The following is a 27,682-nucleotide window of genomic DNA, read 5'->3' as shown; positions in this document are numbered from 1 at the left end:
TAAACGCAGGTTTTGTATTAACTTTTAAACGTTTATTTTTTTGTAGTTTTATTTTATGCTAATTGTCACGAGACATGTTTCCATGCTTTAAGGCTCAAAAGGTCATTATTTTTCTCATACTGCCTTAACTGCAGCACTCTTTTCACCCTCTGTCTGAAACCAGAGCCCAGTCTGGCCGTGATTGTTCATTCGCTAAAGTTGTAAAGCCACTTAGCCTACCAAGTATAATGTGTTGGAGTACTAACCAATAGAAGCGCAAGTGTTACATCGTGATGTTTTTATGTTACAGAAGTAAACAAAGGAGTCCAATGGAGGGGTTTAAGGCGGGTGGGAGAGAAACTCCTTCTGGAGGAAACTTTGGGATTTTTACATTTTCCAGACAATATGTACATGCAGGGAAATCATATAACACACAGGAAAGGGTAAAGCCCTAAATAGTCTCTTTAATGTTCTCCCTAGTTTTTTTTCCTTTCAAATAACTCACAAATCTGCTATGGAAGCTCTCACTGAAGAGGTGGAGAAGACGAGAGGATCAAAAGACAGAGAGTTCGACAGAGACAGGGTCTGTGAGCATCTCTTCAATCGTTTTTCTCAGGTGCTCCGTTACATCACAGAGCAAACAACCCACCGCTGTATTGGAGAGTATATGCTGCAATCAATGGTCTCCGTGTCCTCTTCAAGGGTTGACAGCTTTAAAGTCTCTACAGTCTATGGTGCAGTATCCTACCTCATTGATGAGAATATTTCCGACAGCCCACTAACAGCAGAGATGCTAATTTTTCTCAAAAGGAGCATTCACTTCATAATAAGTGTAAAGTTTTGATGACTGAATTAGAGTGAGGAAAACTACATGCTCTAATAACACCACTTGAAGGTCTTCCTGCATATCAAAAGAGTACATTTAGATTGTGTTATTGTAAAATGTAGATTTTAATAATGCTCCAGTAAGGCAAGGCAAGGCAAGGCAAGGCAAGTTTATTTATATTGCACTTTTCAACACGAGGCAATTCAAAGTGCTTTACAAAAAACGAAAGACATTAAGAAAATGGCATTTAAAATCAGTCATTAAAAAGAAAAGCTAATAAAATAAACATAAAATGAAAAAATACATGGATAAAAGTTAAAGTGCAGTCTAAGATATGAATAGTTCAATTAAAAGCAGCGACAAAAAGAAACGTACTTAAAAGGTCCCATGTCATGGCCATTGCTACTGATCATAATTCCATTGTTGAGGTCTACTAGAATAGATTTATATTGTGCAATTTTCCAAACTGACATTGGTTTCTCATACAGCATCTCTGTATAGTATGTGTATTCACTCTCTGTCCTAAACGACTTGTTGGAGCTCCTGCACCCACCCCCTCCCTGTGAGCCGACTGTGCTCTGATTGGTCAGATCGCCCATTCTGTTCTGATGAGTCCACCACCGTTAGAGCGGCACATCAGTGATTATGTGTTACAATGGCGTTAGCAACCAGAAAATGACACCAGTAACGACAAACAGATGCTGCGTGTGGTCTGGGTGCCATGTCGGTCCCGCCTGTAGGTCCGCTTGCACTGTATGCGCAGGGCCGCCTTAATGCACGGGCTGACCTGGGCTGAAGCCCAGGGGCCTACGGAGATCAGGGCCCAATAAAAAAGTTTTAAAAAAAATGTAAAAAAAAAAAAAAAAAAAAGTTTTTTATTTCGGATGTTTTTAAAAAACATTTAAATAAACAAAGTCTTGGCTTTCAGAATATGAAACTTTTATTTCCAAAATCACACGACAAATACATTTTTGAAGCTTGTAAAGGGAAGATGACAGCTCTCACTCGCCACTCACTCCCCCTCCCTCCGGCTGAAATTATGAATGTAAGGCGTATAGTAATCATAGATAACACGGCAGGGTCCGTGACAGTTTGTTTTCATCTGGTTTCAAATAAACAAAGTCTTGGCTTTCAGAATATTAAACTTGTTTCGGCAAATTCAGATGATAAATACAACTTTGAAGCTTCGGCATAATTACAAGCGGAGAACGGAGTAACTTGACGTCACAGCAGGCAGAACAACAGCCGGTGTTTTCCACGGGAAACAAACGCAAAATTACACACACACACACACACACGCACGCACGCACGCACGCACACACACACACACAACACACACACACACACACACACACACACACACACACACACACACACACGAGCTGCCCCCAGACCAGTAATCCAAACGAAAATATCTTCCCTCCGTAGTATTTTGATCATTTGCTCGGCTAATCAATCAGATCGATGGATTCCAGAGATGACTCCGTAACAGTCAGTGGGCACCACTTAACAGCCAATCAGAATGAGAATATGTTTCACATGTGACTTATTCAAATTGCGAGTGATTGAGTGACAGATGAAGGTTGTTTAGGAGAAAAAGTTTGAGAAGAAAAAGTTTGAGAGTGGCGCTCGGAAAAGAAAATTGTTGAGGGAAAAGTAGTTTCGAGACAAGAAGCTATTACAGAAAATGTCGAAGCTTACAGGTTATTTTAAACCTGTAGGCCAGGATGAGGAGGAAGGACAGATGAGTTCTGTACCGAGTGGCAGCGGTGCCGGCCGCGGGGCCTCTGAGCCAAGTAGGCCGCCTGGTTCTGACAGCGATGGAGTAGCGGGAGAGGAAAAACAGACAGGAGGGACATTATCTGTTGGAGGAGATGGAGAGGACGACGAGGACTTGATACGTCGAGGGGAGCCAACGGCAACCGGACAAATACACGAGGGAGGCCCGATACGTCACTCATCTGGAGGAGAGGACCAGGCGCGCAGAGCAGAGTGGAGAAGTGCGATCACAGAGCCTGCAGAGGCTATAAATGACTTTGATTTGTTGTTTAAATAGGGGGCCTATCAGCCCCAGGTCCTGATGGCAGGTTAAGGCGGGCCTGTGCGCACCTACATTGTAAGCGCGCCACAGTTTCGCCGTTGCGAGGCTCCACGAGCACCCCCCCCCCCCCAGCGCGTCACAGTTTCGCCGCTGAGAGTGTGTGTGTGTGTGTGTGTGTGTGTGTGTGTGTGTGTGTGTGTGTGTGTGTGTGTGTGTGTGTGTGTGTGTGTGTGTGTGTGTGTGTGTGTGTGTGTGTGTGTGTGAGGAGCCATTTAGGTATGGCCATGTCACTGTACCCAGGAAGAAAACAATGGAAAAAGAGAAATCTCCAACGAGGCGTTCTGGGGCAGCTAGACAGGTCTTCTCTGTGTTAGAGTTTTACTCGCTACAGGGTGTGCTTTGAGGGTTTTTGACTCTGCAGACCGTTTACATGCAGAAAAACCTTCATAACACACAAGGGGACGGGTAATAACCGGAAAAGCATGACATGGGACCTTTAAATGTTGCAGTTTTTCTCAGACAGTTTGTGCTGCTTGCCTCAGTTTAATGTAGTAAAAATAAAAGCTTATTTAAAAAAAAAAGTTTCTGAATGTCAGACTGCGCTCAATGCAAGAAAGTGGGATTGAGTTCATTACTGTTGTAATGTGGTTAAGTGTTAAAAGTTTCTTTGACAGGGGCATGTCTCTTAATGTGTGGGCACATTTCAAACTAAACAGGGAACCATTTGTACATAAAAAAGGACTTCTTTTACAACCCATTTTAGCACCATAAATTAAATCAAATGAAATGTCCAAAAATAAAACCAAACCAGACATACTTCTTAACTTTGTCTTTGAGTTGTATGCACATTTTACATTCAAAAGAACACCAGTGAACACTTTTCTTTTTGGTTTACCAGGCAACATTGCTTTAGTTGATCTGAAAAAAGGCAAATACCCATAATGGCAATGAACACTCAAAGGATGACTTGGTTTATTTCAACTGTACATGAATCTTGGCACTTCGTGAGAGCCCTGAAGGGGGCAGGAGGATTTTTCTGGTTTGAGGAAGTGTATCCTTTAAGTTCTTTTTCCTATGCTTGTTACATTTGGATTCTGCAATGTATATTTATGTAAAAACCGTTTTGGCATGAATGACATCCAAGTCATTCAACAAAACATTGTGTTTCCTATGAATTCTGTAAAAGCCCATTTTGTTTTCAGATTAAGTCTTTTATCACATTTTCCCAATCATTGTCTTGATTTGTTTACACACACCAGCTCACAATGATCTGATCTTCAGTACATATGGAACCAGTAACCATGGAAACTGATACATGGACTTCAAAGGAACATGGCCATTATGTTGGAAATGTATAGACCACAAGAAGGGAAGATAACACATGTCGCTTTCAAAGTGTGTGCAATTGTGCATGTTTTCAAATTAACTGTAATGGTGTATACAAGGTTGGTCTCTCATTTCAAGGAATGGCTATAGATTTTTACTGAAAGACATTGTGTTTATTTTCTGTGTTTGCTTTGATATCGTAGATGACATATAAAAAGCCTGAAAGTGGCCATGGCTTATTGACCGGATAATGATGTATGGCTGAGAAGATTTCAAGGTACTGACATTATTTCAAGCCAAAATGGGTTTGAACTTGGTGTGTTGTCTCAAGGGTCAGGGTTACATTGAAGACTCCTCTGAACATAGTGATTATGCAGAAACAGGAACAATTGCTTAGAGTCAGAGGTGAAATGTCTGTAAAGGTTTATGTCCTGCACTGAGATGACACAGCATTAAGGTTTATGACTATCCATTTCAGTTTATATGGCCAACTGTGTCTCCCCTGTCTTATTGCTGCTCCCTTCATGGTTCAGTGATACTATTACCCATGTTATCTTTTCTGACCAAGTGTGCCAGTGAGGGCCGGGGAACTGTTCGGGAAGACAACAAAATTGAATTGTTAGTAACAGTCCACTGAGTGTGAACATGATACAGCTCCTCTCACACTGCACAGCTACTGAAGCCCACCAACAAATTAGAGGTGTCAGCTGAAGCATGAAATGACATATTTTGTACTTTGAAACAACACATCTGATATAATTTGAGCAGGAAAGCGCAGGAAAAAGAAAGCTGATTTATAGAGTTTCTGAGATAAAGAAAGGACAATTGCTTTTTTTGTGTTCGTATGCCTGCTGCACATCAGTCAAGCAAAACTCTGCTCTGAGGTTCATATTGTGAGAAAAACAGACTCCTGAAAGTAATTTCCTCCAACCACAACAACATCCATAACCCAAGCACCACATAAACCTCAAAGTAAGATCATTGGTGCAACAATGGAAGATACATTTGCCAATCATGTGAGAGATCACACTAATCTACAACAAGCAATACACAATAAATCGAGTCTGCGAGATGTGTTATCCTATCTTCACCTCACCTACCATCTGTCTGGATGAGAGTTTGGAGTTGTTCAGCACCAAGATACTTTCTATCTGTGGCTCTCACCTCCTTCAGTGCAGTGAAAGCCACCCTGACAGAAAGCAAAATGATGGGTTGTTACTCTGTGGGCAGATTTGAGGTCTCTGGTGGTCAGCGGGGCAGAGAGGAAGAGCAAGCTCAAAGCAGTCACATATAACATCTTCACCCATGGGGAGTGTGTGCAGGACAAGATGTTTTCTGAGAGGTGGTAGACAGGGGCGCATTATTTGGCTGTCCCCTGTGCATTTTATCTATGCAACACACACAAACTTGTTGGGTTGTGTTTCATGAAGAAAAAAGTTGTTAAGAGCAATTCAGACTCACCTTAAAAAAATTGTCTTTGTTTTCCCCCCCCCTTACTTTGGTGTTCGCGGTAAATTTTGACCGGTCCTGTTTTAACTGCTATTATATTAACACAAAAACCATTAATCATAACCACATTTCATTTAACACCCTTTCAAACTGTACATATTGTATCAGACTACTGGTACACATGAAAAACTGCAGTAAATATACAAAGAATAGACACTGAACATGTATTGCGTGTGCCAGGTGTGATCCATGTGGGGGGATGGGCACATAAGAGCGGGAAATGTATCAAATTGTTCTGTGTGTGCGTGTGTAAGTGTGTGTGTGTGTGTGTGTTTCTGAGTGCCAGGTGTTATTCACATGGGGGGATTGGGCACATAAGGGGACACACACACATCTAGAGTATACCGGGAACACCATGGTGTTACAAAGTTGACTAAATCATCCAAAATTCAATGAAAGTGGTGATCATCAGCAATTGTTTATGTTCAAATGTCTACTGTGAAGGATATCATGAAGCCTTAATGCAATCGAATGTAAAACAAAAAAGTTTTGATTGATGAAAGTAGTAAATCGGTCAGATTTGACCCGAAGACAACAGGAGGGTTAAAGAGGACATATTGTGCTCATTTTCAGTTTCATATTTGTATGTAGTGTCTCTACTGTGTCTTCATGCTTTAATGTTCAAAAAGCTCTTTATTTTTCTCATACTGCCTGTGCTGCAGCACCTATGTTCACCCTCTGTCTGAAACCAGAGTCCAGTCTGCTCTGATTGGTCAACTGTTTGGTTATGTCCCGCCCCTTAGCCTACCAAGTATACAATGTTGTGGAACGCTAGCCAATAGAAGCACAAGTGTTACCCTTCTATAAAGTAAACAAAAGGAGTCCAATGGAGGCGTTTCAGACAGAGGAGTGTTTAGGAGAGAAACTCCCTCTGGAGGATCTTTGGGATTGAAGTCTTGCAGACCATTTACAGGAAAGGGAAAACACTAACAAGCTTAGTTGGGCCCCTTTAGAACAAACTAGACCTAATTAACAACAAAACACTGGAGAGAGAAAGTGGGTCAAATGGAAAAACTCTGAGAATGTTTAATTTTAAATAAAATTGCTAGCTACAGTAAATGCAATCTAATGTAATGCAATAATATCAAGCCATTCAAACGGATATTGTATGTTTGAGAATGATATTTTATTTAGTGTAATTGCCTCAGGTTGTTCGGAGGTGAAAGGTTTTGAACATTTCATAAATTCACCGACACAGGATGCGGTACCACTTTACAATAAGACAACCCTTACTGTATAAAGGATTCATAAAGGGTTTATAATTATGTTATAAATTAGGTTGCAAACACTTTATTAATCATTAAGAACCATTTATAAACCAGTTCTAACATAGTTTTCATACATCAACACAGGCTCACTATTTGGCAAGATGACTAAGCCTTACATTGGCTACTCAGCGAGAATCAACTCAGTGAGCAATAGATACCAAGGATGCTGGCTGATGAAGGAGACGAAGTAAGCTCAGCAGCCAATATAAGACTTAGCAGTACAGATAAATGTGGGCTCACTATTTGGCAAGCAACCGGTCACAGATGCCCTGTTTATCTCATGTCTTATAAAAGCTTATTAAAGATTTATAAAGTGTTCACAACCTAATTAATAAATGAATTACAAACTATTCGTAAACCCTGTATGAGGGTAGTCTTATTGTAAAGTGGAACCCAGGATGCTTCCTATTCACAAGCTGAAGGCTAAACATGGCTTTGTTATCAAACTAAGCGTAACAGCATATAGTTCGCTTGACAAAAGGTTTTCTATGGAAAGATTGCTTTTCACAGAAGAAGCAAAATGATATAGCAATTATCAAGTCGCACTATTGGTATATATTGTAAGCTTAAATGTTCCATTTTTTTTTATTCACTTATATACTCTTAGTCAAGGGTTGGAAAATATCAGACACCTATCTCACACACACACACACACACACACACACACACACACACACACACACACACACACACACACACACACACACACACACACACACACACACACACACACACACACACACACACACACACACACACACACACACACACACACACACACACACACACACACACACACACACACACACACACACACACACACACACGATCAAGAGGAGTTCTTGATATTGAGGTTTTATTCATTTAAATTTGCGCTGAGAAATAGACGCAACATTGGTTGTTGTTGACTGTGACACATTGCACTGGATACAAAAAATAAACATTGACGCAGTGGCTGCCCATTGTCAATTTGGATCTATGGACCCTATACAACTGGTCTGAAAAAGGCACAAGGTTACTTACATTTACTTTCTTGTCATTATTATTATTACTGGTTTAATGGTACATGTGCCTTTGATGTCATATCAAATCAAGGAAAAACAAATTCGATCTACTCCAGAGGACGTGGTCATATAGCAGGATATATTGATTAAAGACAGGGGGAAACATACAGCCTTCACAGCGTATGTGGTTGTCTTTGATGGACAGGGGCACAAAGGAATATTTTAAACAGTGGCGCGTGATGGGAGAACCCAAATGATAATGGTTTTTATGAAAGATAGCCTGAAGACAGGAAGGTTGACAGTCTCCTAGGATCTTCATGGCTGTACGTAGAAGTCTGGTTAACTGGGGTCTGATTTATAAGACTGTGAGCAGGATTAACGTGAAAATATTGCATAGGGTTTAAACCGGGAAATTGCTTAGTGCAAAAAATATTCTGATTGAATTACAGTGCGAACACTTCCTTTGTTTTAAATCACAATCATCTCTCAATGTGACGTACCTTTGCGAAGCTTTATGTTACGCCCACAGTTGCCTATAAATAGTCAGTGAAACTGCCTTTATTATTATTCATTTATACTGACTGCATGAGGTCGATCATAGGGATCGTTATCTAAAAAGTTCACGCAGTGGGAAATACAAATTGTTGCTGGGAAGGTGGAAAACAGGTAAATAATCATGTTTGGTGGACACAGTGTGGGCATTACTTCAAGAGTCACGCTGGTGGACGCTGTGAAAGCTGCTGCCTCAGAAGGTCAGACACGTCACCATAGCAACAAAGTGCTCCAAAAAGGTGGTGGACAAAGAAGACACATATACATGTATAACGCCCCTTGATAGGAAACTGTGAGCAATTATCAGGGAATCTCTGCTGAGTTGAGTCAACACAGAGGAGGATACAGATATGTTGTGTAAGACGATGACTCACACAACATAATTTATCCTCCCTAATTAAAAGTTATAAACCCAATGTATTGACATTTATGTACAAAAACAATTGGGCTTTAGTCACACACTAGTTATATATATTTCTCTGCTGCATGTCAACCATCTGTGAGAGCCCGGCTTATACACTTTGCACCTCGCACTGTATGTCTCAGAGCTCCAGCAGCGACTCCATTAAGAAATGAAATGAAAAAATGTGACATAAGCTGCACAATGTGACAAATAAAGGGTGTTATTCGTTTCCATACTTCTTCTCCAGTTTTACTAGCGACATCCAGTCAATTGAGTTTGTCATAAATCACAAACTTTGCTAAGACCAAAGGTTCTGAGCCTAATTTACACCCAGAACAGACTTTCTTGAAATTGACCTTCTTATGGATTTTGTAATTTAATCTATTATACGTCCTCTGCAGACGCTTCTTTGTGCATCTTTACAAACTGCCAGGACACTTGCCTTTCAGTTACTTATCAGTTAGAGACCCGCAGAAAAGCACAATGAATGCTAGCAATTTTTCATGTGATTCACCAAATAGTTTGCACTCATTTCATTTCAGCTTTCACAGAGGACAAAACAGATAGTCCATAATTGTTTGTAGCCTTTATGTAACCAGGTGAAAGCCCCTTGAGATCAAAATATCTCTTGTTCAAGGGTGACCTGCCACTGGAACTGCAACAAAAGCCCTGCGAGAAAAAACAATACAAGTAGGTTCATAATTTAGCCCACACAAAAGATGTACAGGCAACATAATAAAGTGTGTTCAGTTTACTTAGACGAAGGCTGCACTGAAGCAAAAAGCACTGGAGGACACTTTAAAAACAGAAGATATATTCTGTTGCGACGGCAACAATGGCAATAAGCTTACAGAGACGGTTTGTTGTTTTATATACAGTAAAGCAGACATTAATAATGGTATGCTTTTACATGTGCTCCACACGATTGGATGTACTTTAATAAAAGCAATTTAGATGTGTTGCATACGATGTTTTATGTAACATTAAAAGGAGATTATATTTTGAATCGGTTGTTTTTTGGCTTATTTTGCAAATTTGTCGGTAGTCTGCTCTCTCGTCAGCACAGCAGCGATAACATCTGGCTCAGCGTCATGTCAGCTTAATTTGCGAGACTGATTCAGTATCTCTGTGTGAAATTCTTGGCTGATAAAGCAGCGCTATAGCTACAGTATATACTTTATTTCAGTTAAGCATACTTTGCAAACATACCCACACCCTTGATAGCAGGAATACCACCACTGGGTCCAACTAGATTTAAGAAATGTTACATCAAATCAGCCACTGCTGGGATAAAATAATACCATCTTCACGTTCTGTGCTGATGGAAAGTACTGTTTTTAAAAACTTTTATTGAGTCTATTTGTGGGTTCAACTTAAAGCCACACAAGGGTGGACAATGAATGCATTTCTAGTCTGCTGTATATTGTAAATACATGTGTAATTGTGTCTTTCAGAATGCTGAAGCCCTGCTAAAAGACGCAGATTCTGCCAGCGTCCAGCAGGACCACATGAAGAGCCTCAGGGGTATTAAATAGACTGATTGGGGCACAATTACATCATTGATTTTTTAATCACTGTTTACTGTTGTGGTATTATGTTTTATTACACCTTTATTCAACCAGGTGGTCCCATTGAGATCACAGATCTTTTTCAAGGGAGACCTGTCCAACATGGCAGCAAGTAGATTACAACGTGAGCATAAAACAACAGATAACACAAAAGGACATCGCATTTAAAGGGCTAAATGTACATACCTAGAGACATTGACAAGTACCAACAGTATCAATTATCATTGCACCTATTGAAGCTTTGAAAACAGGCATGTAAATAAACATACTAAAAGGAATCACGTCTGAGGAAAGGGGGTTCATTAATCTGCCATAACTTCTTTCAGACTGTTGTGGCAGATTAATTAACCCCCTTTCCTCAGGGGGACATTTATTTCCTTCCAGCCATGTTCACAATATAGCACAGGTGTTTTTTGCCCCTGATGTTCAGGTAACCTTACCAAGCTATTGTTGAAAGAGCAAGAAGAGATGCATACAGTACAATACCCGGGTGTAAATAGCTACAGGGCTTAAGATAAGATGTGCCTTTATAAATCCACCATAGGGGAATTACAATTTGACGCAGCAGCACAAGGGAATGAAGTTATCAAATAGACATTTCTATAAATACCTATACATCCAAAACAGTATCTAATGTGACATCCGGGTGTAAATAGCATTGTTAGCTACGGACACCCTGGTGTAAATAGTATCTGCCATATACAGTATTAATCTGAAAACTCTTCTTCACTACAAAATTATCCTGTGGTGACACAAATTGTATAGCTAAGTAAGCCATTTACACATTTGCTATCTTAAAACACGAAACACCCCAAGCATTACACATACATAAGTGTCTTGTGATCAATTAATTAACAAAGACCTTAGGCCTATGACATAATGTATGTCTTTACAAAGTACTCTTTAAAACAAAGTTCACGCTGAAGGCGTTGGAAGGTGAGCCTCTGAATAGAGCAGCAGGATGAATTCACGCAGCCCTGAATTTGCCATCATCTCTGTAAACAGGATAGTGCTCGACACATAACGCATTTCCCTGAGCACTACTCCTCATTGTTATCCTGCTTCCACACCAACGCTTCAGATCGCAAAATAGAGGGAAGGGAAACTAGAGATGAGAAAACCAGATCACACATTTGCAAAATATTACTAGCTAATGTTCTTAAAGGTCCCCTATATTATACTGTTTTTCATCAATATATTACAGGTCTCAGATATATACGAACATGTCTCTGAAGTGTTTGGCTCCAAACACCAAACAGATCATTGCAGCATCCCATAATCCCCTCTGTTTCAGCCCTGTTTCAAAAGTGCTGATTCTCTGTCTGTTACTTTAGATCAGGGGTGCCCAACCAGTCGATCGCGATCAATATTCTGTTTAATCGTTAATGTCCTATAAAATAATCTTCCTGTGCCAGAACAATGCACTTGAACGCATCAAAGCTTTGTGATTGGCGTGACCCCATGTATCGGGCGTGGCTGGTGGGCAGTGGGCACTAGTTAGCTGACCGTGTCCGTGTCAAACAGGAGTGACAGTCCGCACACACACAAGACCGCAATTATGGCAGAAGCAAAAAAGCCCAAAATATATAATTTTCACTCCGAGTGGGAGGACGATTATTTTTTTATCTATTCCAATTCAAAGTCCATCTGTCTCATCTGAAATGAGAGCGTGGCTTTACCGAAGAAGGGTAATTTAGGAGCGGCATTTCAAAAAAGTGCACACAAACGCTACGAGACGGAATTCCCTCCTAATTCTGCCCTACGCTCCCAAAAGGGGAGGGACCTGAAAGGACAGCTAAATGCACAGCAGTCTACTACTCGTACTGTTTAACATTTTCGGTTACTTGATGTTACTTCATGTTAAGGCTAATAAAAATGACAAGGCTAAGATTGTAATGCTAACTAACGTGCTTGCTACTAGCTAGGTAGCTAACTTGATCCAGCCAGCCACTCCTGGTCCTTTCATCAGACGGGAAGCGAAAGAACGAGCAAGACCCATTGCTGGTATGATTACGACCTGGTACTAAGCACACAGGCATCTTGTTAAAGTTATCTTAGCTTAGCTATCTCTTATATTTAGCGGGAGAAAACAATTGTGACATCAGTTATGACATCACTTATGCGACTCTGGGATTTGTAGTCTTTCTAGTTGCGTATTTTTCATAGTCTTATATTTCAACAGTTTTACGACAAACTTTTTTAAGATTGACAAACATCATATGTGTAATTCGTGGCACAATTCAAACGGGATCGAAAGATAAGTTTTCTCTCTCCATTGACTTCAATACATAATTTTTCCGAAATAAGGTCACATGGACCGGAGATGGGCGTGACTATGAAAAATACGCAACTAAGAAAGACTACAAATCTCAGAGTCGCGTAAGTGATGTCATAACTGATGTCACAATTGTTTTCCTCCGCGCCGACACCTTCCGCCGCCGATTCGACATGTTGAATCGGGAGGCTGTCAGCTAAAGGCCGTCGGCCAAATAAATCACTCTGATTGGCTGTTAATTTAAGCGAATTAGTGCATGAGAAGCTAAACGGAAGTGAGGGACCCAAACAAACTATTAAGAAGGCAAATCTGAGATTTCATTTAACTCCAGCTCTCGACACAGGTTCGGGAAAGCCCCGTGAGCTTCTCGCTGTAGAGTGAAAATGGAACGCACACGCAGTCTGTTCTTCTCTCGGTGTATCACGCAGTCTGTCTTCCGGTTGTTGCCTCTTTTGAATGACGAATACACACTATCGCCGCCTGCTGGTAAGGAGAATTATTGCCACTCACGCATGTGCAGTTCATACGTGCAACTTGGCCGTTGGCTGAAGTCTTTGTGGTGTGTTCCAGTGCGACTGTTGGCCAAGACGCAGGAGACGTGAGGCGACGTGAGGCGGCGTGAGGCGACGTTCCGACGGGACATGTTCTTTGGTGTCAGTTTGGTGTGTAAGGACCTTAAGTATCAAACATAAAAGTATGCAATGGGCGGCAGAATTCCCGCTATAATATCCATGTGTCTGCCAAGGAGGTTATGTTTTCGCCTTGTTTGTGTGTTTGAGGAGGATTGCAGAAAAACTTTATTTTCATGGTGATGCATAGGCAAAGGACGAAACAATTTCATTTTGGAGCAGATCATTATCAAAGGCAGATAATAACATTATTTTTCACTTTGGTTAAGATTGCAATATACTGTAGGGTGAATGTGTTCAGCCTTGAAGCATTATAAGGCCTTAGTTCACTGTACCATGCATAGTTATCCTACTGGGGTAACTATGCATCTAAACCAATCAAGTGTTTGTAATCAAGACGTCTTCCTCAAATATGGAGAGGAATAAAGGACTGACTGATTACTAGAGGTAACAAAATGGCGATTCAGGCTATCCAATCACACCCACGACACTTGTATCTGTTCTGTCTAAATCTTTCATCAGATTTGAAGTCCTAAAGTGGGACATGATTTGTTTTGTTCTCACCCCTGAGGCAGGCTGCTATTTTCATCAGCAGTGAATGATTAGGGAGCGATGTGGTATGAGAGATCTGCTCTATTTAAATATTTTTAAATCCTCCAAAATTGAGGAATTGAAAAACCATAGAACCACTTTGAAAATGAAATAAATATTCTTGCTCAATACCTCACCAAAATGTAGTTTAATGGATCTGTGTGACTGAATAAGGAGCAAACATTTATTCAGCAAATTAGTTTATGTCTGGTTTAATTCTGAGGTTTAAGATATTTGAGCTACTTGGTATTTTGTCCCATCCCTACTTAATCGATTGACGATTTTATCTTCAACACTTTTCCAAAGGGCCTGATGACTTGCTGAGAGATGCTTGAAAGGGCACTGACAGTCAACAGTCACAAGAGCATTTAATCAGTGTCCCTTAAACTTTAAAAGGTGAGCACTGAGTTTCTCCTGACAAGATTGATCACAGCAAAGCCCCATTTGCAGAGAAAACCGTTTTCAAAGTTGAGTTCAATTTGTTAATCTCCTATAACTAAATTCAAGAAAAGTTAGACTTTTTATTTTCCCTCGAATGTAATCATTGCATTTCAATTCAAACGTTTTTCGGTGTTAACATTTAAAAAACGATTTTCAAATGTTATTTCTGCTGAGTAATAAATGAAAAGTGAGTAATGAAAAGAATAAATAATACCCAAGCACTGAGAAGGGCTATTGATGGAGGACAAGCTGTCAAGAAGCAACCAGTAGAGTATAAAAGTTCTCATTCTCACATTAAAAAGGAATTGCAGAATCATTATTATTAATCATTACTCCCATCCACAAGAAACCCGGTCTGGATCCCTCCTCCCTCAGTAATTACTGCCCCATCTCCAACCTCCCCTTTCTCTCAAAAACAATAGAATGCATCATCTCCAAACAACTCCACCGCCATCTCCAAACCAACCAGCTTTTTGAACCCCTTCAGTCTGGTTTTCGTCCCCACCACAGCACAGAAACGGCACTCGTCAAAGTCCTCAATGACCTCCTCACCTCTGCTGACACCGGTTCCCTCAACATCCTCATCTTCCTCCTCCTCGACCTGAGTGCAGCCTTCGATACCGTGAGCCAGCCCGACTCCAGGATATCGGTATCGAAGGTACTGCACTCAGGTGGCTCCAGTCCATACCTCTCAGACAGATCCCACTTTATCTCCCTCAACAACCACTCCTCTGCCACAGCTTCAGTTACCCAAGGTGTTCCCCAAGGTTCAGTACTCGGCCCCCTCCTCTTCATCATCTACATCCTCCCCCTTGGTCAGATTCTCCGCCAATACAACCTGGACTTTCACTGTTACGCTGACGACACACAGATTTACCTCAGCACCAAATCCCCCCACAACCCCCCCCTCACCCACATCGAATCCTGTCTGACTGCAATAAAATCCTGGATGCAACACAACTTCCTCAAACTCAACAGCAATACAACTGAACTCCTCCTCATCGGCTCCAAATCCACCCTCAGCAAAACCCCCAACCTGACAATCACCATTGATGGCACCCCTGTTTCCCCCTCCACCCAGGCACGCAACCTTGGCATTATATTTGGCCCCACCCTCTCCCTCGAGCCCCACATTCGTCAAGTTGTAAAAACCTCATTTTTCCACCTCCGCAATATTGCCAAACTCCGTCCCTCTCTCACCCGCCCTGCAGCTGAGCGACTCATTCACGCTTCATCTCCTCCCGCCTTGACTATTGCAACTCACTCCCCTATGGCATCAGCACTTCCCTCAATAGACTCCAGCGTGTCCAGAACGCAGCCGCCAGACTCCTCACCCACACCAAATCATGGCATCACATCACCCCGGTCCTCAAAGAACTCCACTGGCTCCCCGTTTCACACCGCATCCATTACAAACTCCTGGTCCTCACTTTCAAAGCCCTCCACCATCTGCCCCCCCCTACCTCACTGACCTCCTCATCCTCTACCAACCACCCCGGTCCCTCAGATCCACCTCAGCCGGTTTGCTTTCCATCCCCAAGGCCAAACTCCGGAGCTTCGGGGATAGAGCCTTCTCTGTGGCAGCCCCGAAGCTCTGGCACTCCCTCCCCCAAGACCTCCGTGAGTCTGAGTCCCTCACCCTGTTCCAGTCCCGCCTCAAAACCCACCTCTTCAACTCTGTATATCCATAAGCCCCCCCCCTCCTGACTGCTTTTCTGTTTTGTTTTGTTTTTGTTTTGTTTGTCTACCCTCCTTCCCAAATGTAAAGCATCTTTGGGTTCAAGAAAAGCGCAATAGAAATATAATGTATTATTATTATTATTATCCCATTAATATCAATAATTTATTGTGTTGTATTATATTACAAGTTTCCTAGAATATTCAGTTAAATGTCCTTTATGCAAATGTGACTTTAAGGGTACTAATGACCTTTTAATGGCCACTTGGGCAGTGCAACAAGCAGCAAACATCATTAATATTTTATCGACGTGTACACTTATTATGGTGAATAATTGATATGTTTTGAGGTGTGTGACGCCAGCTCTTGAAAAAGAGAGCATTACTCACAGTAACTCCCAAATGAATAACTAAATGTGGAAAACAAACAGTAGATTTTGTACAAATCAAGAATATACATTAGTATTCCTTTGATGTCGGGTCTATGCCCCCCAGATGTATACAAGCCAAACACTAACTGCCACTTCGGCTTTGTTTTGTTCACCACCAACTTTGGAGGAAAAAATGTGGCTCTTTAGTCCCTTACGCTCCACAATGATCAACAGCTGCAAACACTGGTTGGGGGCTGGACAGATGGTGCAGTGAGTGTTTACAGCTTTGTTTCCCCCAAAAAACTGCTGTCTGCTACTGGAAACAAAGCTGATGAGAGCCATGGGAGTAAATCACAACCCTGAAGTTGCAGTCACAAAAACCGAAACAATTAGCTAAACGATATGCAACACTGAGCAGATCTGCAGTTGCGAGTAAGTGAACTTGAAGGCAAATACTGAGGATCTTGTTGCAAAAGTATACAGTAGTAGTCATTTCTTAAATATGAGGACATTGTGGGGTTTTCCCATGATTTATTCATAAAGGTTTATTCCGTCACATTTCAGAATTATTGCCACTGTTGACCGTTTTGCAACAGCCAGCTGCAGCAGGCTGATTTCATCCACAAATTCATCCCCCCATGTATTCCCTACGAAGGGAGTCACAGCCATTTAGTGAAGTTATGTCACTGGTGTGCTTTTTTTCCGGACAACAAGGGGAGTGAAACGTGGGTAAACATGCAGGTGGTAGTGACATCAGTGGATGATTAAGGGGACCACATGAATGCTAGCTATTGTTCCTTCTCTGCATGGGAGCGTTACTACAGCTGGGTTTACAACATGTATTTCATTCACAATTAAAATACAGCAGGTACAAGTGGAACAAAAAGTCCCATTAACATTTAAATAAAATGCTGTTGTTTAACACTCAGTTTGTTCTTATTTCATATCAGTGGCGTAATGCTTCAGATGGCTGGAGACAGGAACATCTTTTCTGGTACTATAAAAAGCAATGAAATGGTTCCCTCTTTATAAGACTAACGTAAACCATCGGTTCCTACTGACACAAAACCGACATCAGATCACAATCCTTCCTGCGAGATGACTACATTTGGCCCGGCAAATGGACAGAAGTGAACTGCCATTTTTTATAGTTTGACAGCTCTTTTATCAGCTGTACCTTTTTCAGTACAGCAGCAATGATTGATTATCGCCTCCTGAAAATAGATCAGGAAATTAGTCATTTTTGAGCCTGTTTTCTCAAACTGGAAATCAGCAGTATGAGGAGACTTCAGTATTTAAATATGTTAGAAGTGGAAGTCTTTGGATGGAAATAAATGTAGTTTTGTCAACGTTGTCATAACAATGTCCTTATAATCAGGGAGCTGCAATGTCAGTATAATTATAATGATGTATTTTTGGGCAACCTTCATAAATTCAGTATCTAAAATGAATAAGTTAGTTCAACAAGTTAAAAAGTCCTGAGAGGGGGATGCTTGATAGCTCAGTGGTTAGAGCTGGCGTATCATATACAGTGTGCGCTGCCAAATACGCAGGTTTGACTCCTGAGACCTCGGAAAATGCCATACAACGTCATCCCCTCTACCCCTTTTCACCTCTGTATCTATAATAAAATGCACGGTCTGAAAAAACAACAACTGAGAGGTCTAGTAGACTCCTGCACTGGGTTCACTACTTGGGTAAACCACAAAAAAAAGTAAAAAAATATAATGTGAAAATGATATTATAGAATAAGAATAAGAGTGGTAAAACAAAAAATCTGAAATGTAATAATATTAGAACTGCATATTCATCTTCACTAAGATAATTGAACAGACTCTATAAAAGCTCACATGACGTTATGAAGAGCAATTATGGTACCCTTTGCTTCACTGTGACAGATGTGCTAAAAAATAAACAGGATTTTGGCATGTTGAGTGTTACAAATGAGCTGCAAAGATCTACTATCAAGGCGAGAAAAACAAATGGACATAATCCATAAAAAACATGGCTCATTCAATCTGTGTTCTATTCACATTGTTAGCGTGTGTGCATTGAATTTGTGCAAGATGCAGTCAAAACATTACAGTTGTGTAATTGAGATTAAAATGAATGAAGTAGAAAACAAAATGAAGACTGAGTTTAGTCAATGATACCACCTTCATCTCAACCCATTTGTTTAATAAATTAACTTATGTATTTATCAGGCACATGTAGTATCCTGATGAATAAGGGTTTTATATATACTGCCTGTACCAGCAAAAAGTTACAAGTCTTTTTAATTACGCCCCGAACTCTGAGGCCCACCTTAAGAACAAATTAGCATATAGTTAAACACTGATCAATGAGTATAAAGAGGGCGTCTGTTAGAGATACACTGGATGTATACTTTACAATAACTTATATTGCAAAAACCACTATAGGGGCCGGAATATATTATAAAGTAAAATGTAAACTTAATAGACCTAGTTTATGTTTAGTGCTTTTCCAGTCTTTGCAAACTCTAAAAACACTTTTACAAATCACCACTCACCCGTGTACACACATTCATAGAGGCAGAGGCTACCAATGGAGACTGACCTTCATTTACATTCACTCAATGCTGGCCATGCTTTTCGTTCACTGCAAGCGCTGGGGATTGAACCACCGATCCTCCGATTGGAGCATGCCCACTCCATCACATAGTCATTTACTGACTCAAAAAATAATTGGATTTTGTTTAAAGGTAATCTTTAAAGTGTCTATTTCAAAACTTGAGATTTTCCGAGTGTCATCTATTTTTTTGCTGGTAAATCGCAGGTGTAGGCATCAAGTTTCACTGCACATTGAACGAGTAGAAAAAAAATGAATTACCACAGTTCTCCTCATCCGCTTGATTCCCACAGTCATCGATGCCGTTGCAGTGCAGGAGCTGAGGCAGGCACACGGTCAGGTTGCCACAGGGGAAATATCCAAGGGGGCACGTCTCTTTTTCCTCGCTGATATTGAATGCTGTAAACAAAGCAAAAGATTCAGACGTTTGATTGGGAATGCAAAATACCTGCCACTTGTCTATATATGGAGAGCTCTTGTCTAAGATGTCCTATGGCAACTTATGAAGAGGCATTGAACAAACAGTACATATATAGTATCGGGACGGGTGGCGCAGTGGTCTGTGCTCTGTGCATCTGATCATCAGATCAAGGGGGGTACTCCAGTTCGAAACCTGCTCCTGCCGCCACTGCGTCAGGCCGTTGTGCAAGACACTTCACCTGAACTTGCTCCTGTGGGTATTGTCCACAGTGGTGACCATTGTAGCGCTATAATAAATGTAAGGAATTATTATTATTACATATGTGGAGAATGTACATTTGCTATTAAAAAGGTGGCGAAGGAAAGAATTAATTCCCTCATTACACCCCATCTTCATTATAAATATTCCTTATTCAAGCACCATTGTGAATGTGTGTTATGCATATGGTGCACATACAGGACAAGGATATGACACGTGCAGATTATTCAGTCAGCCTGTATGACATCCCTGAACCGGACCTAATTAAGAAGAGAATATTATTTATGATAATATCTACTCGGCACTTACAGCAGCCTGGCATCATGCTAAATAGAAGTATCATCTCATTATGTGTCAACAGGACCTCTCACAATTCCTTACTCTTTGTCCTTCATTAGGGAATAACGATTATGCGTTTTATCCCGTCATTCATCATTTACTCTGAATCCTTTTAGTGATAGTTAAATAGTAGGTAAATCTTATTTGGTGCAAAATAAACACATTTATAACTTTTTTTATAACTATTTATACATGCATTCAGCTTTTAAGCTTTTAAGCTTTCAGGTAGCAGTATCTAAGAGCTCAGGATGCTTCTTCCACGCTGAGCTGCTCAATGACTTGTCAAGTGTTTGGTATTTTTGGCTAAATAAACACAGATGCTCTTTATACAACATGTATTCAAAGGCAATACAAAATGCATCATCCTGCTGCGCCCCGTTTGACAGTACGACCCGCATCAGACTCAAAATACTAATAGCTGCTTTTAACCTCCGTGTCAACAGCTCTTTCCTGCGAATATGCAGATATAATGAAAAGTGTTTTTTCTGCACCGTTCACTTGTGTCTCCAGGTATAAGTATTCCATATCTAGCTCTTGGCATACATACAGATTCAATCAAATAGTATGACGATGGTGTAAAGCAAAGAGTAATCACGTCAGCGGTTACATAATGAACAGTCAGCATGATCAGATGTGCCGTGAAGCACTAACATCACTTAGATAAGCTTGGCCAATTAGCTGAGACAACACTGAACTCCAACCGCTGTCAGCCTTAATGATGTGGAAGTGTTTTTAAAGTTGCAAGTTTGCAAAAAAAAGTAGTTCTTCGTCACTAATCCATATTCAGAATCTTAAAACCAGCCTCAGCCACTGCAGCTTATGAATGAGTTTCATGGGTTTGCTGAATTGTTCATGAAGTTGTGACTGCCTGTCCTCCCTGACTGACAGTTAGAAGGAAAAATCATGTCTTCACCTCTACTCAAAAAGGGACATTGGACCAAGTGTGGCATTGGATTATCTGGGAACGGTGGTTTTGGATATATAGTCACTAAAGCAAAGCAATAAAAGCACTTTAATGTTTTTTTATTAATGAAAAACGAATAACAACTCAGTCGTCAATCAACAACCTAACAACTATAATTTGGTTCTCACTCTTTTTGAAACACATGAGATGTCACTTACCAAAAGGATTTACAAAATGTGTCACAAAACCTGTTCTGATTGTACATTTTATGTTTCAATTAATATCAGACTGTTTTAATGTAGTCCACATTTCTCAAGTGATATGATTATGAATTAAAGCACAAGAGATCCATTGAGTGTTTTTAGTCATGCAGCACATTTACAACGGTGAGGCGACAGTGAAGTGCTTCCACTTTAGCTGTGAAACGGCAACCTCACAGAAAGCATTCTGATTAATCATTACATTAATGTTAACCATACTCAATACTGTGGACAATCCCCACAGGAGCAGTTTGGGGTGAAGTGTCTCGCCCAGGGACACTTCCATCCATTTACTGTGGGAAATGGAAGAAACCTCTCAACCACCAACATAATACGATTTGTTTTTGTTATTTTGTTGTGACATTATAATTAACTCCTAAAGTATTGGCAAATGTGACATTATTTTATGAAAACACATCCTTTTATGTGAACAATGCCTGCCACTAAATCACCAAATCAAATTACTACACTCAAAGGAACTCCTGTACAGCATATAAGTTCCGGCTTTGACAAGCATTGTGTCATTAAAGATCAGTGCAAATATGTAGCCTGTGAGAGATATAAGGCTGTCCGATAGTGTCATATGAATCATCCCTATAGATGTGGCCCATTGTTGAATGTCCTTGATTATGCTTGTATAAAGTATAACCTTTTCAGCTGTAATGTACACTCTTTTCTACTGACGTAAAGGTTTCCACTCTCAACCAGCTACCGTGTTCTGGGGACCAGAAAGACTATAAAGCGATTAGACTTGAAATGAAAAAAAGGATGTCTTGGATCATTGCATTTAACGGCTCCTGCTGTTCAGCATGTTGAAAAGAAAAACTCTCAAGCGATAAATGTTTCACAGGAGCAGGACAGATTCAACATAAAAAAATTCATATCACATCTCATGTCGTGCCTTCTTTAGTGATGCTTCAAACAGAGTATTCCCATACAGCACATATACAAGATACTTATTTTCTCCAATTTGTAGCACCACAGTTCAATTTGTGTTATTGCATGTGAGGTATATGGACTGCATGCAATTATATTTCGCTTTTCCATTCTGAACTCCCTTCAAAGCACTTTTACTACAAGTCATGGTCATCCATTTATACAGAATACACATTGCAATCTGCTTGGGAAACACAACATTCACACACAGCTGGCCATTGGGAGAAACCTGAGAATAAGTATCTTGCCTATAGGCTGAACGATTAATCGATTTTAAATCGAAATCGCGATTTTAAATGATGCGATTGTCAAATCGCAACTTTTTTTTTACATTTGTTTTTGTTTTTCTTGTGTGTCAGTCCTCCACACCAATCAGGAGTGCTGTGCTCCACATGTACCAGCCATTGTTAACCAATCAGAAGTGGCCCATGATAGAAGGTGATTGACAGATTGATCCAATCACCTGCCAAGTATCTTTGAAAATACCTGCCCTTTCCAAATGGCTTCCAATGGAGCTTTAGATAGTTTGGTGAAACAAACCATCTGAGTCAGGTCAGTACTGCTCCATCACATGTTTCTATGACAGGGTGAATCTTAAACTGAAGCTTGACTTTAAAGCAACCCAACGGAAGTTTCATGTAAGTTTAGTTCTTTCACTTGTAGCTCGGGCTGCGGGGGTGCTAGAGACGGGAGCATGTTGATGCGACCTTCCTAGCCGGAGATATGGCCGCATTTTACAATAAACTTCCGTTGGGTCGCTTAAAAACAAATATCGCAAATCGAATCACAATCGCAATATTTGTCAGAAAAATCGCAATTAGATTTTTTTCCCAAAATCGTGCAGCCCTAATCTTGCCCCAAGGACACATCGAAATGTAGGCTGCATGTAGGCTCGGATTGAACCTCCAAACTTCCAATTGGCAGACAACCAGCCACAGACTGAGACATTCTTAAATCAACCAGAGACAGAAAAAGTCTCATTTATATTTCAAATAAACCACTCAACTTGAAAGTTTATATTTGCTCTGCTCCTGAAGACACATAAAAGGTTTCCTTTTTTAAATAGCTTAATTGGATAGAAGGCTTTTCCCCCATGTGAATGCTGTTTCCATTTTTGCCAAAACAAGTTAAATAGAGATAAGATGTGTTTTTTTTTTTTTTTAAATGTGCCTCAACTTTCTTCAGACGTCGGGCGTTGTTGGGCCACCAGTTTAATTTTGGTCCTGTTGCCTCTATGCTGAAAAGTACATACAAAAACCTTCTTAAATAAAAACACAAATCGTATGAAATGTTTGATTATTCAGGTAAAAGTTGCACTCAAACACTGTAAAGAAACGGCAGAAGGCCAGCCAACTACCGACACGCATGCAAGTTAAGTTGTGTGCATGTGGATTAGGAAAGATTCATGTATTCATGATTTAACAAATCATAAAAAGATTAACAGAACTAAATATTTGGTAACACTTTTTGGTCTTCACGCACTAAAGACCAGCCAAAAACCCATTTGCTCCACTAGTTATAAATCTTTCTAGGGATATGAAACAAGAGTCTGTCTGGTCTGATAACAAAAACGAATCGGATTATGTTGGTGGTTGAGAGGTTTCTTCCATTTTCCACAGTAAATCGATGGAGACAATGATTTGCTGGACACCCACTTAGACAGCCCACCATCCCTGACAGCCTCTGCTACTGATTCAATACGCTGAGTTGGCCAATCAGAGGCTGATAAGGAGCGCTGAGAGGCATCAGTGCAGGATGCATAACATAAACCACAGGCTCTACACATCCTGGTGGCAGACTGGGAATCAGGGTCCAACAGATCTTTAGGGCATTACTGTTTGAGCTGAAACATTTCCTATCGTCTGTTGACATGTGACAACATGAAATATATAATCTTATTTGGTCGGTTTTTCCTGCAGAAGATCCATTTTCCACAAGGTAGCACAGGAGCGCAGGTTATGACTTTGAATATTTTGCTTTAGCTAAAATGCATGCAGTTATGCGACATATATATTCCCATCTTTGCCTTACAGTAGCATGAGGGCATCAGCAGTTTCAACCTCAATGCACAAAGCCAAGCTGTTTTATAGCCAAACTAAACAATATCTTTATCACACAGATTATTTGAAAGATGAGTTGATTCATTCTTGGTAAAAAAAAATACAGTTTCTCAAGGTCCACAGTAGTGTTGTCACGATACCAACATTTTGGTTTCGATACCGATACCAAGTCAAGAATTGCGATTCCGATTCTTTTTCGATACTTTTCTTAAAAAAAGGGAAACAGTCTTAAATATAATCAGGGATACAAACTCATCAGGTATGAAAAAGGTGACAAGGATCCGAGCCCCCCGGAATATCGGCTTTAAAATGAGGAATAACAGATGATTTTAGCAGTCAGAACAACTAAAGCAGCAGTGTTACTAACAGAAACGCCAAAGAGTCACATCTAATATAAATATATATAAAAGCATTTATTTTAATTGTGTAGCAGTGAGTTTAACATTTTGGCAGTACTGTTGAGCATTTTGAAAATGTATTTTCATGCCTCTGTGCAAGGCTTACTCTTTCTATCTTTATAGCCACTGGTGTAAAGTAACTAAGTTCATAAACTTAAGTACTACTTGGGTACAATTTTGAGATACTTGTACTTTATTTAAGTATTTCAATGTTTCTTTTGCTACTTTGTACTTCTAATCCACTACAGTTCAGAGGTACATGGTGTACTTCTCCTCCACTACATGTATTAATCCCTTTAGTTACTTCACGGATGTGGAGGAATGATGTGAAATATAATCAAGTGTTGAATCAGACTTTAGTTCCACCTGGAGTAAATCCACCAGCTACCCTGCAGTCTACAAAGTCATTCAAACTAGCTGCACCTTTACCAGCTTTGAGAACACTTTCATGATCAATCATTATAAAACATATCATATATATTATTCTGAAATGGACCAATCTGCACAATGACTACTTTTACTGTCGCTACTTTAATACTTTTACTTGAGGAACATTTTGAATGCAGTACTTTTACTGTAACAGAGTATTCCTACAGTTCACTCTGGTGCTTCTAGGACAAGACCTGAGTACTTCTACTTTTACTGTCGCTACTTTTACTATATTTTGATGATAATACTTTTGTACTTTTATTTGAGGAACATTTTGATTGCAGGATTGTTCCTACATTCTGGTACTTCTACTTTAACTCAAGTACAAGACCTGGGTACTTCTATTTTTACTTAAGTACAAGATATATACTTATACCACCTCCGTTTATAGCCTATGAAAAAAACTAATAGAAAACGAAGGCTAAAGCTAACGTTCGCAGATTGCTAGTTAAGTTTGCTCAACGATAATATTGCGACAGAAAAACGTTTCAGTGCACATCATGCTCTGTCCTGAACACCTGAACGGCCCGTTCACAGACTTCTGGTGTCTTTTTTGTCAACAAGCCGAGGCGCAGCGGCAGTTGCACTCCCACTTGCAGCCATGCTTTTCGTTTTCTCACATGCTCTGGCAGCTAGCGCGTGGCCGCGTGCACGAGAGAGGGGAGGGACTTAGAGCGTGCTTGAGAGGAGCGGGACTGCAGGCACGGCTGCAGTGCAAGGAGTGGAAGCAGAGCGCTGAACACACACGGCTCTTATTAAAACGGCGCTTTTTCACGGGAGTACTTTTCCCCGTCATTCTTAAAGTACCGATACTAATGAAACGGAGGAATCGTACCGTTTTTAACGGCAGGGTATCGCGGTACCTTTCAAGTATCGGTACACCGTGCAACACTAGTCCACAGTGATGTCTTTACATGTAAATGACTTGTTTTGTCCATCTTAAACCCAAAGATATACACTTTAATATGATATAAAACAGAGAAAGGTGGGAAATCTCCATATTTATAGTAAGAGGCTGAAAACGAGGAATTACTTAATAGTTGGCTGGTTAGGGTTTTTCACATATTCAACTATTCTACTCCTCTTTGTATCACTATTAAAGTTTCAAAGCTCCAATAACTGTAGGCTATTTTTATTATATGTAGGCTACAGCACTTTGGCTCGACCAAAAATCGTTTATAAATGTGCTATATAAATAAAACTTGATTTGATTAGATTTGATTTGATATACTTCAGGGCATATCTTGCAATGGAGTTATTGTGCACATTAGTGTGTCAGCCGAAGTGCCAACACTTGGTTTATGAAGACAAAACACACGCACTGGATTAAACTATTTTGCTCTATGGACTAAAAGCTATATTGTGACCTGAAAGACTCTTGATAAGAAAAAGAGCTTCTGCCAGTTTACATTTAGTATACTTTGTTATTCCTCCAGGCTTCACACAGACTTCTGAATCCCTGCCGTTGCAGAAATACAGAACTACATTACAGTGTCCGATAAGAGATTTCAAATGTACTGTTAATGGAAAAAAGCTTATTAAAAAGGCTTTAAGGCAGCAAGACATCTACCACTGCCATGAGGAGATTCACAGCACTACGGAGCCCCCTCTCACAAACATGGGACAAACCACAAAGAACCAGTATTGTTCAACATGAGTGAAACAGGAATACTGTGCACCTTTAAATCCACAAACTCATGGTATTATAAGAGAATAATTTGGAAATGCCTCCCACTGTTTCCAATCTCTTCCACTCACGATAATTTAGCAATTTATAGGCGGTTTCTAGCCTACTTAGTGGCTGGCAGATTGCATTGAAAATATCAATATGGCTCCCTGATGTGTTGAACCCAATACAAGAACACATAGATTAGAAATGATATCCTTCTGATACAGTGACATACACAATATCAAAATCATACAAGAACACGTCCTCTCTTTCTTAAAGAGATCAAATGTCAGATCAAGTCACTGGGATAACCTCCTAGTTAGGAAAGCAAATGTTTTGTAAATTGTGTGCAAAAGAGCATATTGATGAGGGCACAATATATTCACAAGACACTGAAGATTCAAAGACTTTATGAATTAGTTATTTATTGAACTTACCGGACACCCCGTACGCGAATATCACAGCCACATAAACTTGCATGGTTCCTCGTGAAGTTGTATTGAGTACCGCGTTGGTGGTGGACAAGCAGAATTAATATGTGCTCAATGGTTGTCCAAAGTGCGTACAAATAACACCAAAAAGTTTGTTTTCCCGCAGTTCAAACGCGCGGTAGGAGCGCAGACTGTATTTAGGGTTGGAGCTCCTGCAGGAGGACCTGTAGCCACTTCGCAAGGTCGAGTCGGTCTGCACCCGGACCTACAGAGAGGAAGGTCTGAGGAATCACTTTCCATCGTCTGACGCACGATCTGCAGCAGCAGCAGCACAGGTGCAGCGCGCTCAGAGCGGTGGAGGGAGAGAAACAGAGGGGGAGGATTCAATCTGGGACTCTGCAGAAGAGGGAAATCCATGATCCAAATGAAACGCGTGGACACTAATTTGCTGCTCATCAAATTCCATGCTGATCTCGTTCATTATATGCGTGTTGTTGTTGTATACACTCGCCAGGTGATATAGCAAAT

At 40.4% G+C, this 27,682-nt stretch overlaps 1 protein-coding gene across 1 annotated transcript in view; it reads right to left on the bottom strand.

The window, feature by feature from the left end:
* rxfp1 (relaxin family peptide receptor 1) overlaps nt 1-27,412 on the bottom strand; it is a 99,392-nt gene extending 71,980 nt beyond the window's left edge. The window contains exons 1-2 of the mRNA XM_034092335.2: nt 27,161-27,412; nt 19,311-19,448 (exon numbers count right to left, since the gene is read on the bottom strand). Of these exons, the coding sequence (XP_033948226.1) occupies nt 19,311-19,448; nt 27,161-27,203 (181 nt within the window). The 5' untranslated portion in view covers nt 27,204-27,412. The remainder of the gene's footprint in view (nt 1-19,310; nt 19,449-27,160) is intronic.
* Between the last annotated feature and the right edge of the window lie 270 nt (nt 27,413-27,682).

This window comes from Pseudochaenichthys georgianus, chromosome 10 (genome assembly GCF_902827115.2).
Source record: "Pseudochaenichthys georgianus chromosome 10, fPseGeo1.2, whole genome shotgun sequence".
In the NCBI taxonomy this organism is placed as follows: domain Eukaryota; kingdom Metazoa; phylum Chordata; class Actinopteri; order Perciformes; family Channichthyidae; genus Pseudochaenichthys; species Pseudochaenichthys georgianus.
Note: the sequence above shows the minus strand (reverse complement) of the source record. Positions and strands in the feature narration are given on the sequence as shown.